The following is an 18,817-nucleotide window of genomic DNA, read 5'->3' on the forward strand; positions in this document are numbered from 1 at the left end:
GGCTGGGCAGCGTATGCAGCGCTCCCAACAAAGATCCCTGAAGCAACTACTGCGCTGCTTGCTTCTAGGACTCATGGTCCAAGTTCGACCTGTTTCCCTACCAGTGAGAGTGAGTACAAGAAATAATAAACCCACCTCTCACAGTGCCTCGTCTGTCCTGAATGCGATGCAAATAGTCGGGACGTTGCTCAAGTACATTGCGGCCGAAAGCGAAGCCCCATATCCACACTGAAGACCTATTCATTGGCCCTACCATCCCCAGTCTGCTGCAAATCATACGCTTGTGGTCAAGGCAAAACGTGCTATGAGCCAGTCCTATGCTCTGATGAGTAAGTAAAGATTTTGTTGCTTACAGGTGTCCGTACCGGAGTCGCTGACGACATTGCTTGCCATGACGCCGTGACGCCAGGCCTGGTCATCATCCTTGAAAGAAGCTCGTCGCATGCGTTGAAGCATCTCACCAGGCGGCTCCGTCGCTCTGCGCTAGTACTTGTGTTCGAGACGATAGCTGCTCCTTTCCGATGACGCACCAAAGCGTTCAGAGGGCTCATAGATATCTGGCGGGCTGAGGTTCTTCCTACAGGTGCCTATGACAGCTGCACCATTGACACGAGTGTCAGCACGTGGTGCGAACCCATCATTCGTAATTGCCATTGGGCGCATCATCTCCCCTTACAACAAACCCAAGGGCCATGAAGAGATCTTGCGTGGTATGATCGTCACTCGAAGAAGTACACCGTGTCCTTGTGTGAGATGAAAAGCCCAAAGCGATCATACCGCCATGCAATGCTGAGCGGTTCCGTAAACACGAAATTGGGTTCGTCTTTCCGGTGCGTCGCAGCATCGGGAAAGTCTGCGCTTGGATAGATGGTAGGGAATGCCGGTGAGCGATCGCTAGACCAGATGACGTTGGGAGATTCAAAGCGCCAAATTCGGACGACGTGATCCTCCCCTTCGGCTGCGATCAGTCTTTGGACGGGATTAACAACCACACACTGAGCGTACAGGAAGCGGTGTCAGCGCAGGAGAGATATGCATATCCTGGCCAACAGCGACTCACTAACGTCATGGAAGCCGTCGAAACATGCCCGCAATACTGCATGGCGATATTGACGTCCCTGTCGAGCCTTAAGAGCTGATGACAGCGGTGACAGTCAGGCGTTGCTTCAATGATAGTGAGGCCTGTAGTCCTAATCACTCACGCTACCCCGGGTCGTGCTCACGATGAGTCCACCGTGCCCGTCATCATCAATGGAGGCAATTGCGCCCTCGAGACTAGGTCCAGGGCGAACTTTGATATTGCCTCGCTCCAAATTTTCCAGACTCAAGATGTTCAATAGGCCAGAGCGCAAGCCCAGGATCAACGCGCGATCAGGCATGAAGGCGAGGCGAAGGATGTCGGAGTGAAACTTGAGCTTGTGTCCGGGCGGCAAGTCAAGCTGTTGCCATGTATCGGCGACAAACAGCACCTCTGCGCGTCCGTCTCGCACTGAGAAGGGTGCGAGGAGGGAGCAGCCTCATCAGCAACGAGTCCCACACCGAACGACCTTGCGATTGCGCCTCACCTCTCGCTGCATACATACTCCTCCTGTCGCTTGTTAGGACGAAGGCAGCACGCGGTATCTCAGGTGATTTTGCATCTTGTGGCCAATGGCGGCGCCAATCTTGGCGGCTTCGTTGATGAAAAGCCATTGCTACCGTGCCACCACGTCCCGCGTAAGGCACGCTTTTGTGAGTTCGACTGGGTGAGCCAGCGATCCGCTCACGGGGTCAAGAAAGCTATAACGAACTCACCACATGAAGTCAAGATCTTTGGTGTACGGAGCTCTGTCAAAGGGAGAGTGAAGCCAGCCGAGTTCCAAGGATTGTCCGCCTTCGATCCGTCGGTCAGCATTGAATGCAGGGCCCTCTCGTTTGCCTGCATGTTCTATATCTCTTCAAGGTAAGGCAGGCAAACATGTCAAATTAGAAGGCATGCACAAACTACTGTGGCAGCAAGACAATCCCTTCACACCAACTCAACCACTCACCCGAACACTACAAGACGAGACATCGTGCACAGTAGCATTTGCGGAGCTTCAGGACTGGTCTGAATATCGAGGCACGATCAGTAGTGGCACATGACGTGGCAACCGTGATAGCCGTCATCGAAGCACGCGCGCGCGCGCGCGCGCGCGCGCGATGCACTCACTTGAATTCGAAGACTGCTGTCTACAAGAGGTGGGGTCGTTTCATCCTGCATGCTGATCCACAAGCAGCGGATTGCATCTCCTTTCCTGATACCTCTGGCCTCGCGCACCTGCAGATGAAGTTGCGCAAGTCTTCGTGTTCTGTTTTTGATTGAGGTAAGCGGGCTCTGCTGGCCTGCAGATCGATGCTACGACAGGAACTCACCGAGAGCTTTGAGTCAAGCTTGGCATAGAATTTCGACTCCGCATCGCCAATCCCTGAAATGCCTGACTTCGCGGAGCAGGTGTCCCATCCGACATGGCGTCTGCCGGCGTCTCAAATGCCGGAGGGTCTGCACGAATGACGAGCTTGCGCTTTCCTGCGCTTTCCTTTGCTTTCTCCTTATCATCAGCACGTTTAGTCTTTACTTTTGATTGCGAAGGCGGCAGCGCAAAGAACCTCTTGAGCTGTGCATCCCATCGCATGCCTGCAGGCACTGGAAAGGGTGGCGCCGACATGACCAACGTCGGCGTTCTTCAATGAGGAGCGTGGCAATACTTGACGTCTGCGGATCTCGCCTTTCATACATGCCATCTGATCGTCTTGAAGCAGCGTGCGCAGCTCTGCAGGCGGCAATGACAACCGAATGCTCTGGATTGCCCTTTCGGATGGCATCTATCCAGGACAGCCAGCTCAACAGCCGCTAGACTGCTGTCTGCCCTGCAAGTCCTCGTAACCCTCGTGCTTCGTCCCGGCAATCTCTACCCTCTTCACCCACTTTGCATCCAAATCGTCTGTTTGCTTGTATTGACGCATCTCATGCTCGATGGGTGATGAGTGTAGTGGAGGAAACACAAAGCAGCGAGCGTCCAAACTTTCCTCGAGCTGCTGCTCGCCGCCACATATGCACTTCGGTTACCATGTTTGTTGTGTTTTGCAGCGCGAAAATCACGGCGTCACGTGACCAATATCTGCCCTCCACTTCCTCTGTTGACTCACGACTCAAGACTCAAAACTGTTGACTCAAAACTCGACTTTGACTCGACTTTGACTTGAGGGTTGAGACTTGACTCTTCGCTGTGACGCTGATGCCTGGCGTACGCTTGACTGAAGCTCAAAGCCAAGCACTCGGGGAATCCGGGCAGCGGCTCTAGGCTCGCGGCACAGAAATGGCTCTAGATTCGTTCCTTGACCCGGGCCAGTGCGTGCATGGTGTCCAGCGCCCAGCAGCATGGCTCGTCAGAGCTTAGTCACGTTTTTGCCGAATGGCATCTTTTCAAGCTCACGAAAAGTTCACGTCGAAACCATTGCGTGTATGACATATCGATTCAAATTGCGAAGCGACTTTGTAGAAGAAGGCGTTGCAGCTTGAAGTGCACGAGGCGGATTTGAGACGTGGCCAACAATGGCAGCGACGAGCGGCCAAGGTGCTCGCACCTAGGGGCGCGTTTCGCCTCCCAGTTGCACTGGTTTCCTTTCCGCATCGCCTTCGCTGAGCAAAACGACGGCGTACTTGCCGCTGATCCGCCATCCCGGCTCCTCCTTGTCCAATCTAGCAGCTGTCGCCTCGTCCACCCCGACGACCACATCGGATTTGACTGTCCTGAGCGAGACGACCGGAGGTGCGCCATCTTCCGAAGCCAAGGGTCCAATCGCAATGTCGAATGGAGTTTGCGATGGAGCTTGACAGTCATAAGTCAATTTACTGCGAGGCGGAGGCGAGGAGCAGATGAGACGAAGTGCACGCGAGGCATGCAAAAGCCGCCGCGAGCTCACCGGTGGTTCAGATCGCCTTTGAAGAAGACGCAATCACTCTCGGACAGGTGCAAAAAGAGGTCCGGAGCTTCAGAAGGCAAAGACCAAAAGCTGTAGCCTGCGTGCAAGGATCGGAAGCATAGGAGATATCAGCGCTTGCAGGTGCGAGTCGTGGACTGCGGCTCGACGTACCAGTACACCAGAAGGGATGTTGCTCTGAGTGGCATCAACAGGTAAGTGGTCAGAATGGGCTTTTTGTGCTTCAGGCACCAAGGATTCGTCGTGTGACTCACCATACACCCATTTGCCCTCCTTCTCGTAATTTTTCCAGCGCACAGCGAGCTGCCTCAGGGACTGCAGCTGATCATCCGTAGCAGTGCTGAACAGGCTGCCGTACATCATGCTATTCAACAGCCAGTCCCAATCCTTGCGTGTGACGTCGGAGACGAACCAAGCGAACCTCTTGCCGTGGAAGCGAATCTGCTTTGCGATGCCAGACTGGATGAGCCAGTCCGCTGCGGGGAAACAAGTGAAGAATATCTCGTCAGCTTTACGCATTGCACCACGACTCGCGCTCTGCGAGTGCACTCACCATACACGCAATCGCAGTACAGCTCGAATCCTGCGTTGTCGAGTACAAAGTCAAGCCGACCATCTCTGCCAACATTAGAGGTGTGAGCGTGGCTATGAGCGTAGCCCTGTTGGGTTCCGGATCATCACTCACTTGATGTTGGAAAGCAATGCCCAGATTCTGTCGATGTGATTTCCGAGGATGTTCTTCTCAGTCGCAGCCAGGTGCTCTCCCCCAGTGCTCTGAAGGCTCTTGATGTCTTCCTCAGTCATGTTGATGAGCAGACTTAGATCCGTAGCATTTCCCCACAAGCAGATCTGAGTAAGCTCGTGGAAGATGAGCTTCCTGGCTTTCACTTTCTCGTCTTCGCTAGCATTCGCTTCGTAATGGAACGGCTCGGCGAAGCGAGTCGAGAGCTCAAAGACGGCTGTGCCCGAGCGAGAGAAGGTGTCGCACTTTTGGCGGAAAAAGACGTCGTAGTCTTTCCAGTGCTTGGAGATGCTAAAGCATTCGTGCAGCCTACGGTACTTGTATGCTTCCGCAAAGAACCATGGACTGTCATACGAGCGCGTTGAGCGTCAAGGCAAGCTCAAGTCGGGCGCAGCGCCTCTGTCGAAATCGCTTACTCACGCATCCATGAAAGTCTTGCCTCTGAAATACTTTGCCAGCTCCTTGTTCCACAACGCCACATCGCCCTCGCCATCATCGACAACTGGTCTGAGCTTCGCATTCGCTTGAAGATCCTTCATCAGCTCCTGCATCCTCTCGATGCATTGCAGCAGATCGACCATCGATTCCTCCTTGCTCTGTTCGTTTAGCGTCTTGATGGTATCATCGATGGCCTTGCCCAGAATGGTCGGCAAGCGTTTGCCCATGGTCTCGTGCGCAAACGAGAACTCATGGTAGCCTCTGTAAGCTGGCCAAGGAGGGTTGTTGGGATCCACGCGGGACGGAGTCCGCGGATAGCTCTGCAAGGGATGCACAAGACGTTGATGCGGCAAGCATCAGCATTTGCTACACATTCTCTGTGAAGCCATCGCTGTTGGGTGTCGGGAGAACCAGGCAAACTCGGCTTGGTGGAGCCACATTTTTCTACCCCATCACAACACTCACACCTCCGCCGAATCCAGCTCGCTTAGGTGGCAAATTACCAAGATTGAGCACAGTCTTGTGCACGGGCTTTGCAAGCCCCTGAGCTCCCGTCGCCGACATCGCAAAGTTGGCGGCTGACGCTTCTGTTGCTGGTGGGAGGTGGAGATCGACGCGACCGACTTGAGGGCTTTTCGACGTTGCTAGCTGAGTAGGCAAAAGAGTACGGGCACGAATCTGTGGAGATGAGTGGAGAGAGATGGTGGGAGCCCTCTCTTAAGAAGGCGCCAAGGTTTCTAAAGGACAGCAGTCACGAGTCGTGAGTAGCTTCGTCAGACCTTGGCTCTTCGTGTGTTTCCCTAGGCTCGCGCGATCTCACAAGCAGCAGCAGGAGCAGCAGATTCACGATTTCGCACGGTCCCTTGCTCGATCGTGAGTTGAGAGCGCCAGCAGAAGCAAGGGCAGCAGTAGCAGTACAGTAGCAGTAGCAGGAGGCAGGAGCAGCAGCACGCATGCGCGCATGCAGAAGCAACCTTTTCGGCTTGCCTGTGCTGCAGCTTTGCTTGCATCCTACTATAGCTGCTCGCTGCTGGATAGTCACAATCGCGACTCACTGCATGACTCACACTGTGACTGTGGCGCAACCTAGGGCTCCGACCCTCTTGTGGAGACGTGCGCGGAGACGCCCCGGCCGGAAGAGAACGAGACCCAGCAGCAGCAGCAGCAGCTTGGCGAGGGACGTGCCAAGATGCTCGCTCGTGAATTAAGGCACTCACGACTCACGACTCACGACTGTGGTGGACGCGCTCCGATTGCCGCCGCGAACCTGAGCCACCGCACCAGCAGCAGCAGCAGCGGCATCATGAGCATCATCATAATTATCAGCTGCAGGTGAACATCCTTGGGGACGCATGCTGCGTGTGGCTTGCCGAGTGCCTGCCGCTATACGCTGCATGTGTGCTATACTTAACAAGACTCGATCATTCGCGTCGAACCCTCCTAACCGCAGTCTGAGCTAGCAGAACTCCGACCGATCAGGCACGGAGCAGCACGTTCGTGATTGCCGAGAGGGCAGAGGACCCAGCAGCTATATAGGTGGTAACTAGACACCGCTCACGACTCGACCGCAGAGGCACTCATGACTGTCTCTGCATGTGTCCACACGGACCGGGGTCGCAGCTAGTGCTTGTGACACAGCCACACGACGTGGTTTCACGAGGACCGTGGCTGACACCAAGCTGGGGCATTGCAGTATAAAGGTGCAGACGCACTTCGAAAAAATATCTCAAGTGAAAGCTCTGCCATGTTCACAAATCACAAAGACGCTGGAAACAGGCTTTCTGACACGGCTTCACATCACGGTCCACGACATCTATGCGATCACGTGACTGTGAGTGCGTGTGTATCAAGGTTATGGAGCCAATGGTCGTCTAAACTGCGTGCAAGTGGAAGTGGGGTGATCGCAGGTGTAGTGACCAGTACGAAACTCTTTACCTGTATAATAGAGGGACCTTGAAACTGGCCTCAATTCTGAGGCGAGCGCAGGAACAAGAGCATGGATGACCAAAAGTCACCTTCAGGTAGTGATTCCTGAGTGGTGAGGTTTTCGTGGAATTTGCAACGTCATCTACACCAGTCATGAGTCCGAAATCGTTCTGGCATGTGGCTGATGACGCAGCCGAAGTTGCGCACGCGTATCCAACGATCTTGATCCGCGTTTAAATGTCGCTCATAGCAGGCCGGCCCCAAACGGCGTCTCTGACCCTGCTCTGAACCAGCTCCCTCAGAGCAGCTCTAGCCTCGCCCTGACCTCGCACGTAGAAGGAGGCTTCCGAGCCTCGCATATCTGCGCTGGACGTGCAGGTGATGGGAGCAAAGAGCATGTCCAAGGTGGACACGTACGCCAGCAAGGCATCGTCTTGTCCGAGTGCGAAAGCAAAATCGAACGAGCCGCCGCCGGCCGGACCGTTGTGCCTCGAAGGACCCAAGTCGTGCTGTTGTTCGTCAAAGATCGAGGTCAGCATCTCGACCTCGTTGCCGAATGATGGCGCTAGGCTCACCTCTCGCTGACTTTGGAACATTGGCATGAAAGCATTGCTGGGCAGCTTGTATGGACTGCTGTCCCTGGCTGGGCCTCCTCCCTTGATGGACTCCACTGCTGGATTCCTCACATGTCTACCCATACCAAACGGATTAACGACAGGCGATGCAGGACTAGCGGGAGTAGCTGCCGATGCGCCCATCTGCGACAAACTTATGATGTGCTGCACGGCGCTAGCTCTGCTGACACCTTTGGGCATGATCAAAAAGCTGGTGGAGCCAGGAATAATGCGCAGTGAGAAGCGCTCCCCAAGCGAGTCGTAGACCAGGTTTTGCAGCTCGGCGCTCTGCTTCCGTGCCCACTGCGCTTGATGCGAGTGCGGGTCCCCCGCAGAGCGTGACCAGAAGCGCCACAAGATGGACGCTCCACGCTCTTCCATGTAGCTGCCTTCTGTACGCTCGGAGAAGTACGACAAAATTTCGCGCACTGGCGCCATCCATGAGAGATTATAGCCGGCGACCAAGGAGACCCATTGCCGTGCACCACTCCCCCCGGGGCTAGCTTCATCTTGGGAATGCGAGGTGTTGCCGACGTAGCTGACCGCGCATCCGTTCTCGGCGATCAATCCGATCGCCGGCAAATCTTTGGCGAAGCTTTCCAAGTCGCTCGTCCCTCTGCCACTCAATAGATATACCCTATTTTTCGTGTCAGCACAGAGGTCCTTGAGTAGCTTGATCAGCGCCTCCTCTGGTTCCTTTGGAAAATCTCTTTCTGGTGCTGGCATGAGAGTATCCTCGAGATCGATGAGTAGCAACCGTTTTCGCGCGGCTCTCCATTCGGAAATCAGCGAAGCGACTTCAAGTCGAGGAATAAAAGAGGATTGTCGCCTCTGAGTTTCCAAGTGCGCTCGTTCTAGCCGGCTGAGCAGGCTCGTCAGCCAGTGCTGAGAAGTCTGGGTCAAAACACATCGATGAAGATCTTCCCAGCGCGCAGACGCCTCTTCAGCAGACATTGTGACTGCTTTGTGAATGGCGTGAGCCACCTGTTTGGTATTCCACGGGTTGATGCCGATGCACGCCCGCAGCGCAGAGTACGTTCCGGTGAATTCCGAAAGGATGAGCGGCGAGTGCTTCTCCTCTTGACAAACGACATACTCATGTGATGTCAAATTCATGCCTTCGCGTAGACTGCTGGCCAGGAAAGCATCCGCGATGGTGAGGAGCGCGAGGTATTGACTGAAGGTCATGTCTTGCACGTGCAAGAAGACAACGGGCTGATATGCGAGGCTAGAGTGCTTGTTGTTGACGCGCGAGACCACCTCTGAAGAAGCGCCAATCTCGTCGTTGTCCTCAGTCGTAGCAAGAGCGATCTGAATGAGAACCACCTTGCCGACCCATTCGGGATGCTCGTCGAGAAAGACCTCGAAAGCGAGGAGCTTTTGACGCACGCCCTTGATCCAGTCCAGCTTGTCCCGCGCGACAATGACGCGCTTCCCATCATACCTTTCGCGCAATTTTGCCACCCACTCGCCCACCTCGGGATCTGCACGCTTCCGATTGAGATTGCGCACGTCAATTCCAATGGGAAATGCGCTGACCGTGACGAACCCGCCCCCTCTGCTGGAGTCCATCTGAATGCCTTTTGGCGTCGCTTCCAATTGCAATATACGACTGACTGTCTGTCTAAAGTGCCGGCAAAAGTTGTGGGTTTGAAAGCCTATCAGATCAGCGCCCAGCATGCCTCGCAGAAGCTCTTCTCGTACCGAGAGGCACCTAAAGATCTCGGACGAGGGAAAGGCAATGTGCAAAAAGAGGCCAATGGTGGCATACGGCAAGCGCTCACGGACCATTTGCGGCACCAACAAGAGATGGTAGTCGTTGACCCAGATAATGTCACCCTCCCTGTATTCGGCCACAATGGCATCTGCAAATCTTCGGTTGACCTCGCGGTAGCACACAAAAGCTTCGTGCTCTTGCTCCAGCCCGCGCTGGGACGGCAGTGTGTAGTGAAAAGTGGGCCAGAGGATTTGTTTGCAGAAATGTGTATAGTGACCCTGCATGAGGTCATCCTCTAACCACACTGGAGTGCTAGATCGCTCATTGCGGAGCCTGTCTGCAATCAAGGCGCGCTCGATCGGCCCAGCCCAGTCATCTATGGAGATGCCTGGCGCGCCAACATACACCTTGCCCGCTCGCAAGCGATCGCGAGATACGCTGTCGACGGCGTTGACCAAGCCACCGTTTGCGCTGGGATTCGGCTCAAAGTCGAATCGAGGAATGCGCGCTGGTGTCGACGAGGCGGAGATGATGCTCTCTCCGCCTGCATCCGTCATACTAGCTACGGAAGCTCGTCTGCCTACCGAACGCCCGGTCGATGACGGATTGCGGCGTGAACCGCAACGAGGTCCTGGTGCCCTGTTCTTGGAGCTCATGCGGTTGAAGGAAGAAGATGGCGGCATGATGCCGCCATGCGTCTGGCGCGCTTTCTCAGCCACCGCATTTGGAGAGCCAGCCCCAATCGCTGAGCCTGCATTGATTCTCCTGTCAGACCCCCTTCCGCTTCTGTCGTGAGGAGTCCCTAATGCTGATATCCCCGAGATCGCCTTGTTGTCCTCGTTGGATTTGCTGTGAGGTCGCGCGATTGGCCCAGGAGGTGAAGTCTCTGCAACGACGCCCCGTCCATGGTCATTGATGGTGCCCCCTGCAAGTGCGGAAGATACTGTGCCGACACCCGCTGTCGCAGCAGATTGCGCACCTGATGGCTTTTTCGCACCTCCCAGTCCAGTGAGACCTAGCGAAGAGTGATGGTGTGGAGTGCTGGCACCTCCAGTCGCAGCACCGCTCATTCCTTCTGCGCGTGCTTGTGGCACCTTCATAGCTGACATGCTCAGATTCATGGGCGGCCGACTCAGTGCCCCTTGCGAATGGCCTTTGGCATTCGGGGGAAAGCCCGGCGTACGCACGGAATGACCAGGCGTTTGAGATCCGTGTCGAGGGGTGACAGCACCTGAGCCGAATGGATGATGCCTCTCTTTGTCACCGGGCGTCTGTGGACCTGGTGTGGAGAGAGCATGCATGGAAGTTTGCTTGGCCTAATGCGAGACGACCAAGAGGTGAGCGTCAGCTTTTGGCGTTCAGCTCGCCGCTCATTCGCACTCACAGCCAAGTCTCCGATGATGCTGAGCGGCGTCAAGGTGCCAGCTTTGCCCCCAGCCTTGGCTCCTGGAGTCTTTGTGCCCGATCTCGAATCACTCTCGCCAGGGACAGTCAAGCCGAGGGCGCCTGGAGCAATGCCCCTGGGACCGAATGGTGAACCACCTTGCGTGAAGCCACCCTTGTTGTCTCTGCCCCCAACATGCGAGCCGCTTCCGGCCGACCTTGATAGAGGCGTCGCAGCACTCAGGGAGGAGCTCGAAAGCTGGGTGCCCGGTGAAGTAGAGGCGACGCCCCTTCCGTGATCAGAGGCTGCGGCTACAGGGATGTCGGTGCCATCAGCATTCGCTCCTCGAGTATCTGTGAGTGCCGCAATGTTGGGTCGAAGAGCACCACTCGGGCTGTTGCGGCGAGATCGCGTCGCTGCGGAAGCGTTGGCAGGCGACGGCACACGAATCGGCTGAGACTCCAGCGTGCTGGAGCCGCCTTGTCCAGACCCTTCGGATATGAGACTGGTCATTGTAATCTTGCGAGCATTTGCGTCTGCGCTGAAAGAGCCTCGAGCTGATCGCGTCGTCCGCTGTACCCTGGCAGCACCGATCTCGGGTCCACTGTCCTCGTCGTCGATGTCGACGGCGCTGTCATCTTCCAGCGCATGATCCCTCGCTCTAACACTAGCCACACTGACGTGCTCGCGAGACTCGGGCGCCGACTTGGAAGCCGAGTTTCGTTGGGGTACATCTAGGCTGGTAGGTCCGCTGCTCTGGACAGAACTTCTGAGATTCGCTTTGGCGAGACGATCGGAGAGCTCGTGTAAGGGCAAGTGATGCGTGGCAGCCGGCGGGGTATTGAGGGCATCTTCAGCGCGTGAAGAGTCGGCAGGAGAGTCGACGACGATTTGGCCTCCACCGCCCCCACCTTCGCCTAGAGTGGCTACGTGCCCTGCTGCGTCCGAATCTTCGTCCCAGGGATGAAAGGCCAGCGTGTCTGGCAGGAAGAGATGCACCAACAGCAAGCGGTGACCTACGCCTGACATTGTGAGCACTGCGCCGGGATTTGTGACCACAGTCTAGAGCCCAAAAGGATGACGATGATCGAGCTGGATAGGAGGGCCTTCCTGTTCGTGGGCGGGCACGAGAAGTCAAAGCTTGTAGCATGCAGGGTGCATGCTGCTGGTAAGCACCGGCAATCTTTGAAATTTCTTGAGCCGTGCGCATCGCATGCTGCAATCACGCAACGCACGCGCTGCCGGCATGCAGGCGTGCCATCGATTTCGCTTGCTTTTCCCCGAGAACGCTGTCTGACACGTCCTGCAATTTCCCCTCGACACTCACTTTCCATCCACTTCCGTCAAGCGATTCAGCTACGACGTCTGATCCGAGGCATTATAATCATTTCTTGACTATCATTCGCAGGGCGAGTATCCCGCTGTCCCTTCAAGCATTCAAATGAAGGAAGATCAAGAACGACATTGCAATGCGAACGGATTGGAGTCACAAGCATGAATTCGAACTTGATCGTTGCACCTACTCCCAAATGCCATGTACCGCCTTGAGCCCTGATGGTAAAGATGAGGTACGAAGGGCTAGCTGGCAGGCACAAGACCGGCACATGAGCGGATCTTCGTGACGTCGCCCAGGATGCGTGACACGAACTAAATTCTGCGGCCAACGTTGCCGCTAGCCACGCGCCACAGCGCTCGCGACAGAGAAATGCCTGGCATGCCAAACCGAGAGAGCTACATCAATGATACCTGCTGTTCGACGACCACCAACGCGACAAAACTTACCCCAAGCGTCGAACTGCGCCAAGCAGAGTCGAATCAAGACGAGCTTTAGCGGCAGCTTGTGACGTCCGGCATAAGAAACTTACAGTACGGGTAAAGCACTCGCACAGTACCAACAATACTGTCCAAAGGGCGCTTTGACAATCAGCTCACTGCGTGCGCATGTTATCAATGTATGGGGCACGACTCACAAAGCATGGAGCTTGCCCAATTGATCAGCGCTGCAGCCCAGTAATCCAACCCAGCCTTGAGCAAATGGAGATGCACGAAAGCGCTATAGCTCCAGTAGACTTGGCCGTGTATTCTGAAGATCGGCATGTTCGTCAGCATGACGCGAGCGAGCGAATCACTGATTGCGAGGGCTGTTATCCACTTACAGGTAAAGGGAAAAGGCGTTCCGGCCCAGGATGCTCCATGGACGCAAGGTAAAAGCGATCCGAAACGCATCGCACAGGTCACAAAGCAAAAAGAAACCAAGCGCGAAGCTGCGGAGAATACGTCAAACCATTAGGTACTCAATGCCCAGTGTACGCCGGCACGAAACCTGCACGCACAAGAAGCTATCTAGGCTCGGCTGAAACAGTACGATAATGATCAGCTATAGGAAGCCATTAAGAATGCGGACCACCACGTACTTCATAATAAGGTGGCCCAGCTTGCGATGCGCGTGCCGCGTCGAGATCTGCATGAATGAGATGCTAGATCGCGTGCCACGGATCGAACGCATCGACTCAGCGCAAGCAAATCCTCCACGACCCAAGCTGCTCACTCACCTCTTTATCACGGTAAATTTGCTTGTCTGCGGCTGCACTCCACCATGCCAATGCAGCTCCCGTCGTGAAGAAGATCCATCCGATGGCCTGGGCAGGAATCTGGATCCTTCCCTCGCGAAATCCGAAGCGTGCCGCAAGTCTTGAACGAAGGCCCATGAAGCGCTTCTCACGGTACTTGAGCTGCGCCAGCCATGAAGCAAGACGTCGGCTTAGCAAGCGGCGCGACGATGTTTCACAGGTCTGGTTAACCTCGCTGCTCAACTCACTCGATTGTCCAAATCGCTCAGCATCAGACCAGCGATGAAGAAGTAGTCCCAACGCGCAGCCCACCAGGACACCACAAAGCACACGACGTAAAAAGAGATGCGCTTGGCGTGGTTCGGGATGCTGTTCGCGACAAGCGCGCAAAGGAAGGTCGTCCAAGAGCAGCTGACGATGACGGGGGTAGTCCACAGAATCCCAGTCGCGTACGTTGAGGTGGCGACCGGAACGTCGCCCGGTGCAGTGAACCACAAAAGCAAATCTGCACCGGGGTTCAGGCGTCAGGTGGATCTCTGCTTGCTCTGCGCACCTCAAGGTCCCCTCACAAGTGTTCAGGAACTGGCCGACCGAGTCGTAAGGCGCTAAGTAGCTCCACGATGACCAGGTTCGGGAGGGCAAACGACGCATCCAGACAAATGCGCCACAGTCGGACAACAAGTACGAAAAGCTGAAGCACAGCCGCAGCGTCAGTTCAACTTCGTAGTAACGCCATCACTAGGTCTGTTGGCTCACGTCATAGCCGCCGTGATGGGTACCATCAGTCGTGGCGCTCTTCGGAAGATGGCTTCAGCAAGATCTGCTGGGCTTTTCTTGACTCTGGACAGCGGGCGCTGGTCAGGTCTAGCACAGCAGACAGGAGTGGGAGTTCGCCGAACTCACTGGAAGCGGGCTACCATGACGCGTGAAGCTAGCATCTGTGGCACCAGGACGCGGTCATGCGCAGCTCAGCATCTGATACTCGGCCTTTTGACAACTCTGGCTTCATGCTCACGAAGAAAATGCCAACGTTGAGGTCACCATTGGCGACGATGGGGCTACGCGACATGCGACCTTGCGTCAGTAATCAATTTGGCGAGACGGTGCAACGGCTACTGACCCGGCGATCTTGCTGAAAGGTTGATCAATCTCTGCTTAGCTTGTAGACTAGCACCGCTCTGTTCGCTTACGCTGCGCGATACTCACTAGAACAGCTCTGCCATCTTCGGGTACTGAGCAGGCGTCGAAGGTGTCCAAGCGGCGAACGAGTAGCAAAATATGAGCAACCAATGATGTGTGGCTACCAGGAGACAAGCCATGCCGCGCAGGCCGTCCAAGTAGTCGACTCTGCGAGCACCAGAAGCCGTGGTGCGCGTCGCACCTGGGGTAAACATCATATTGTGAAGGTGCCCCCTGATTGCTTCTAGAAAGCTTCTTGGCACGGCGGGCGCAAGCGCTTCATCGTGTTGGGGTCGACCCGAAGCAAGCCCACCTTCTGCACAAGAGGCTTGAGAATCTTGCGCTTCGACGTGAGCCTCCTCGGACCACTCGATAAGTCGAAGGCTCGGATACAGATCGAGAACGCTGACATGGCTGTGAGATCTGCGCGGGCTCATGAGCTCCAGCGTGGACGCCTTGGTTGAAAGCTGAGGACTGCTCGAGGAGGCTGGAGGCAATGTTCACGTCAGTCGCAGAGTGATATGGGATCACTTGATCGATGACTCACGCTCTGGAGTGGCGAGACGCTGAAGCTCGAAACTGCGACTGAAGAGGGTGAAGGGGGACCCTCGTACATCCTCAGCATTCGCCGGTGACGAAGTGCCAATATCAGCATGACCGTCGTCTGCAAAGGGATCTCTACTCCATGAGCAAACACGTGGTGTGCTAGGATCATCTTTCTCCTCTCCAATCACGAAGGCTATTTGACGCTCAAATAGACCAAGATCATCCCAATCGGCCACTGTTCCCGTCAACCTCTTCTCCCGTTGACGGGTCTGATCATTTTCCACATGGTCAAGAAAAGGATCGGCCGCTGCCCTGCTGGAGGTCGGTCCTGGTTCCTGGGCGCTACTTTTACGCATTCGATCCATCAAGACGGCTCGACGGTGCTTCAAGGCTCGGTGCACGAAAGCATGACCCAGAACCAAGGCGAAGAGAGATGCAAGAACGATCAAAAGGTCCGCACTCCATTTCTTCGCTGAAGGGGAGGGAGAGACGATGTCGATCGGCTTGAGTGCGGCAAGAGGGAACGGAGTCGAGTCGCTGCTGCGCAGAGTGAGGTCGTCGGTGATGCACACTGGCGAAATGCCGCTTTGAGCCCGCGAACAACGTTGTTCGAAAGACAGCCCTCTCTCCGGCAGGCTGGAGTTGAAAAAAGCTCTCACGAAGATGATGTACGCGATTGAAGACTCTGAAAGCGGAGGGCCCATAGAGACGGATTGTTCGCCGTTGGAATAGTGACGAAAGGATAGGGCGGTGGGAGCGTGCGGCAAAGTGCCGCGTTTCCATTCTGGTTCGCGTCTCGCAAAGAATACTGGCGTGCTGTTCGAGGCATCAAGACTCCAGGACACTTCGCCGGGAAGCCACGCGATACGGTGTTCGTGCACTCTCCCAGGAACCAAACCGATGTCTGTAAAGTTTTGCCGAAGAGCAGAGAATCCATGAAGCGAGGGGCCGGCCATGTCCCACCGAAGAGTAGCGGTTAGAGGCTGGTCTCCCATTGTCAACAGCGTGGAAATGGTTGAAGAGACATTACGATGGAGGCTCACTTGCGGAAAAGCAACCAAGAAGCACTGTCAATCCTGGACCAAGACATTGTTCGAGCTTGCCGACTTACTTTCGAGTGCTGTGCCAGCCGCGAGTTTGTCGAATCGAAGCGCAGCTGAGCTCGGCACGGTCGCAAACATCAGCACACACACTGATGATGTATCGGACACTCGACGACACTCACTCGTGAAAGAGCCAAACAGGATGTCCTGCCTTTGCGAACGAATTTGAGCGCCGTAAGAGATGCGCTCTTTGAGCAATGCCGGTTGGACCTCCAGAGCGAGTGCATCAAGAGAAGCGTTGGCCGTCATGTACGCATTCGATGTGTGGCTTCCAGATCGAAATGTGGCGGTGTACCTTTTCGGCGGCCAGGCGCATACTGTCAGCAGATGAGCAGCTCGGCGGAGACGCAGCTATCACCCACCCGTCCTCCCACTCGTTGAGGTTCTCGACATTGGACCAAAGAGCGCCATCTGTTGAGCTCCCGAGGAAATCGCCGTTCTTGTCGACTGGATCAAAGATAGCACCGTCGCTCTCGTTGAAATAGCTGATCAGAGCGTCGGTCCAGAGACTTCCCGTGGCAACATCATAAAAGCCGCATTCGCAGCGTGCATAGGCGAATGATGGCACCCAGGAAAGGCAAAAGAGGAATACAAACGCACTCATCATGATCGCATGCCTGGTCTGCTGGAGAATGGCATGAGAAGTCGTGAAAGGAGAGGATCGTCATCAAGTGATGGGGATTTGTTGCAACACCGCCCTCTACAAAGGCTAGAGCTGTTCCCATGCACAGGGGGCTGCTGGGACCACTGGTGACTCACGAGCCGAAGCTCAATACCCTACATTCGCATAAGTCTCCTCTCGCTGCTCGGCGGCAGCATGGTCTAGAGAGACGTCTTGTGCCTCCCACGCGTCGAGGCAAGCCAGCCAGGATTCCCGAAACTCGCACCTGATATCAACTCGAGCCCACTTTTGAGCACCAGCCACGCAGCCAGATGCTGGCTTGCTCATTCGACAACAGTCACCAGTCGTTCAACAAACGTGTGCAAAAGAGCGATTGATCGCAAAGATATTTTACACGTGCACGCAACAGAGATGCGCAGCTGGAATCGTGAATCTGGATCGATCGACATGCACACGAATTGACTCACGACTCGTGAGCCGTTTCAGAGATTCGCGATGCATGCATGACTGTGATGGATCGCAAGGCACGGCTCGCACTCAAGAGTCGTCACGAGTCTGGGTCTTGAGTGTCTCGTCTACGTGTATCGCGGCGCATCAAAACATATGCAAAGACGCCACGCAGAGACGGCTTCTCAAGAGATTTCCCAAAGCCGCCCCTGACTCAAGACAGCGGACTTGCGTCAACTCTGCTCGCAGGCTAGCAGCGAGACATTCACGATTCACATTGCACATACCTATCGTCTGTGTGCAACCAGCAGCCCGCACGACATATCGCCTCCCGCAGCGCTGAAGAAGGATTGCAAACCGCAGTGACGGATGGCCAGGCCGTGCTTGAACCTGAATCAAGAAGCTCAATCGAGAAGGTCCCAGAAGCATGTGAAACGCACGCGAGTCACAAGTGAAGTCTGCTGCCCGCCTTTGATGATCGACCCTTCCACCAATAGTGGCGTCAGAACCTCGCTCACTGCGCATGGCATATGCATCTCAACCACAATTGAATTACGAATGAAGAATCGTGAATCAATCAAAATCACAAATTGTAAAACAGGTTTGTGATTCACCTTATTTTGCTCGGCGCCGTGGCGGAATATCGTCGCCTGCTACGCGTCACATAACCTATACATACGAGCTTTAATTCGTGATTGCCATCAGCAGTCATTCAAATTACGCACCGGTCGAAGGATAGGGAGCAAGCGAGCGGACTTTCGCCTTGACGCTCAATCACGCTTGACGCGGAGAATAGGAAGCATTCATATTCACGATTCGTCAATCACGATCGCGATCGCGTGGTCCAGCCCTGGTTCGATTCAGGTATCATTTGGCCATCCAAAGAATACCCTTCGACCCCGAGATTTCAGACCTATAGGCACATTCTTGATCTCCATCTTTGACTCATCACACTTTTATCGTTTAAATATCTTGCAAGCGGCCTACCGTCAAAAGGGGCATGCATGCATGCATCGATCAGGAAGGATCTCCATCACGCAAACCCGATCGACCAATGCTGCCACCTCAAGAGCCAGACTGTGCGAAACATGATTACTTGGGCGACAGCCGGACCTTGCATGCGGCGATCCGGCTCTTCCGACGATGATTTTCAAGGGCGCGGTCCTGGGCGCTCACCACTTCTTCAGCTCTTCACTCATTTAGATCGCTTCGCTTCGGGTCTCGTTCTGATTCAGGATTCACGATTGAAGATCACAGCGCGGCCGCTGCATATAACGCTAGACAAATTGAACGTGGTATATCGACATCAGCTTACACCATATGCGCAGCAGGCTGCTCGGCACAAAATCACGGGACCATGTATTCTGCTGCATGCTGTCACGCCGCAGCACGAAATGCCTGCCTCAATTGGAGCGTTGGCGGATGACATACAGCCAGACTTCTCACGAAGCGTGTCTCGCTTGATGCCTGCAAGATATGAAGCAGTCACACAATCTCTTGCTTTGGCACACGACGATCTCGAATCTTGAGTCGATTCGCCTGGCTCGGCTCGCAGCTTGTCCCGAC

The 18,817-nt window shown here is 55.1% G+C and overlaps 5 protein-coding genes across 5 annotated transcripts; all 5 read right to left on the minus strand.

The window, feature by feature from the left end:
• Positions 1–719: 719 nt before the first annotated feature.
• Positions 720–2,687, minus strand: IE81DRAFT_347048 (hypothetical protein; the record flags this gene model as incomplete). The annotated part of the gene is made up of 8 exons (XM_025516110.1): positions 720–995; positions 1,061–1,135; positions 1,203–1,489; positions 1,566–1,726; positions 1,795–1,935; positions 2,031–2,089; positions 2,192–2,330; positions 2,395–2,687. The coding sequence occupies 8 exons, from the start codon at positions 2,685–2,687 to the stop codon at positions 720–722; spliced, it is 1,431 nt and encodes a 476-aa protein (XP_025370027.1).
• A 789-nt stretch (positions 2,688–3,476) lies between these two features.
• Positions 3,477–6,029, minus strand: IE81DRAFT_323006 (DUF89-domain-containing protein). The gene is made up of 8 exons (XM_025513810.1): positions 5,609–6,029; positions 5,126–5,463; positions 4,649–5,050; positions 4,517–4,581; positions 4,218–4,439; positions 4,117–4,140; positions 3,946–4,042; positions 3,477–3,874 (listed from the first exon to the last, which is right to left on the minus strand). The coding sequence occupies exons 1-8, from the start codon at positions 5,705–5,707 to the stop codon at positions 3,607–3,609; spliced, it is 1,515 nt and encodes a 504-aa protein (XP_025370028.1). The 5' UTR covers positions 5,708–6,029; the 3' UTR covers positions 3,477–3,606.
• Positions 6,030–6,912: 883 nt separating this feature from the next.
• On the minus strand, positions 6,913–11,931 carry IE81DRAFT_323008 (hypothetical protein). Its single transcript, XM_025513811.1, has 3 exons — positions 10,785–11,931; positions 7,645–10,716; positions 6,913–7,578 (listed from the first exon to the last, which is right to left on the minus strand). Exons 1-3 carry the CDS (start codon positions 11,811–11,813, stop codon positions 7,303–7,305), a joined length of 4,377 nt encoding a protein of 1,458 aa, XP_025370029.1. The 5' UTR covers positions 11,814–11,931; the 3' UTR covers positions 6,913–7,302.
• A 2,632-nt stretch (positions 11,932–14,563) lies between these two features.
• On the minus strand, positions 14,564–16,241 carry IE81DRAFT_111124 (hypothetical protein). The gene has a single exon (XM_025510087.1). It carries the CDS (start codon positions 16,072–16,074, stop codon positions 15,061–15,063), a length of 1,014 nt encoding a protein of 337 aa, XP_025370030.1. The 5' UTR covers positions 16,075–16,241; the 3' UTR covers positions 14,564–15,060.
• On the minus strand, positions 16,242–16,870 carry IE81DRAFT_111114 (hypothetical protein). The gene has a single exon (XM_025510086.1). The coding sequence runs from the start codon at positions 16,787–16,789 to the stop codon at positions 16,409–16,411; it is 381 nt and encodes a 126-aa protein (XP_025370031.1). The 5' UTR covers positions 16,790–16,870; the 3' UTR covers positions 16,242–16,408.
• Positions 16,871–18,817: the final 1,947 nt, after the last annotated feature.

This window comes from Ceraceosorus guamensis (genome assembly GCF_003144195.1).
Source record: "Ceraceosorus guamensis strain MCA 4658 unplaced genomic scaffold IE81scaffold_25, whole genome shotgun sequence".
NCBI lineage: Eukaryota > Fungi > Basidiomycota > Exobasidiomycetes > Ceraceosorales > Ceraceosoraceae > Ceraceosorus > Ceraceosorus guamensis.

Coding starts and splice junctions, on each gene's coding strand:
- IE81DRAFT_111114 (XM_025510086.1), bottom strand. CDS start 16,789: ATGATGAGTGCGTTTGTATTCCTCTTTTGCCTTTCCTGGGTGCCATCA.
- IE81DRAFT_323006 (XM_025513810.1), bottom strand. CDS start 5,707: ATGTCGGCGACGGGAGCTCAGGGGCTTGCAAAGCCCGTGCACAAGACT. Junction 4,141..4,217: donor GGAGGGCAAATGGGTGTATG/GTGAGTCACACG, acceptor GATGCCACTCAG/AGCAACATCCCTTCTGGTGT. Junction 4,043..4,116: donor ACATCCCTTCTGGTGTACTG/GTACGTCGAGCC, acceptor CCTTGCACGCAG/GCTACAGCTTTTGGTCTTTG.
- IE81DRAFT_323008 (XM_025513811.1), bottom strand. CDS start 11,813: ATGTCAGGCGTAGGTCACCGCTTGCTGTTGGTGCATCTCTTCCTGCCA. Junction 10,717..10,784: donor GCATCATCGGAGACTTGGCT/GTGAGTGCGAAT, acceptor GTCTCGCATTAG/GCCAAGCAAACTTCCATGCA. Junction 7,579..7,644: donor TGTTCCAAAGTCAGCGAGAG/GTGAGCCTAGCG, acceptor GACGAACAACAG/CACGACTTGGGTCCTTCGAG.
- IE81DRAFT_111124 (XM_025510087.1), bottom strand. CDS start 16,074: ATGGGAGACCAGCCTCTAACCGCTACTCTTCGGTGGGACATGGCCGGC.